An 809-nucleotide genomic window follows, 5' to 3' on the forward strand; every position below is an offset into this window, starting at 1 on the left:
CCGAGCGCCCACGCCGCCGCGTTCGCAAACTCGGCTGGCCGCCGCAGCGGCGACAGGTCGAGGACAACCTGGTCGACGTCGCTGCCCTTGTGCAGGAAGATGGCGGCCACGCCGCGAGCGTCGCACCACGAGCGAAACGTGTTGACGAGGGGCGCATCGGCGCGCTGCGAACGCCAGCCCGAGCCGGCGACTTCCACAAAGCCCTTTGATCGTGCGAGGTCGTAGAGCGTGCGCTCCGCGTCGTTGAGTCGGTGCGGCTGGCCGCGTGAGCCAGTGCCCTTTCTCTTTGCCGGCCGGCCCCATGATATGCGGTCAACATCATCGATAGTCGGACGCCAGCATTGCTTCTCTGCGAGCGGCGGCGGCGCCGACGCGCAGGCCAGAGGCGAGAGCGCGCGCCCAGGCGCCGCCACTCGAAGCACGGCGTGGGACGGGCGGCCGTAGACGAGCAGAAGCAGGGCCATGGCAAGCGAGCCGTGCAAGCCAGCAGCGAGGAAGCAGTGGTCAGAAATCCGAGCTTTGCCGGCTTTTTCTTTTCCGAAAAACAAAAACACTCGATACTCGATACTGCAGCCAGCCCTAGCTTGGGATTTGCTTGTTTATTTATTTATTGCCGCGAGCAAGCTCGCTCCGACTGCCGGATGCGCCTCACGCGCCTCCCGCTGCTCCGCGGCGCAGCGGTCGCCCTCCTCTCGCTCTCGCCGCTCGCTCCTCCGCCGCCACCGGCAGCAGCTGCGGTCGCGGCGTCGGCCCGTCCCGTCATGGTGCCGCTCACGCTCTGCGGTGGCGCGTACTGCGTGCGGTATACT

The 809-nt window shown here is 67.0% G+C and overlaps 1 protein-coding gene across 1 annotated transcript; it reads right to left on the reverse strand.

Annotated features, from left to right (window-relative positions):
- Window positions 1-12: 12 nt before the first annotated feature.
- EMIHUDRAFT_259824 (hypothetical protein) lies at window positions 13-464 on the reverse strand (the record flags this gene model as incomplete). Its single annotated transcript, XM_005756173.1, has 1 exon — window positions 13-464. A coding segment is annotated over one exon (452 nt), but the record flags the coding sequence as incomplete, so codon positions are not given.
- Between the last annotated feature and the right edge of the window lie 345 nt (window positions 465-809).

This window comes from Emiliania huxleyi (assembly GCF_000372725.1).
Source record: "Emiliania huxleyi CCMP1516 unplaced genomic scaffold EMIHUscaffold_9886, whole genome shotgun sequence".
Lineage (NCBI taxonomy): Eukaryota > Haptophyta > Isochrysidales > Noelaerhabdaceae > Emiliania > Emiliania huxleyi.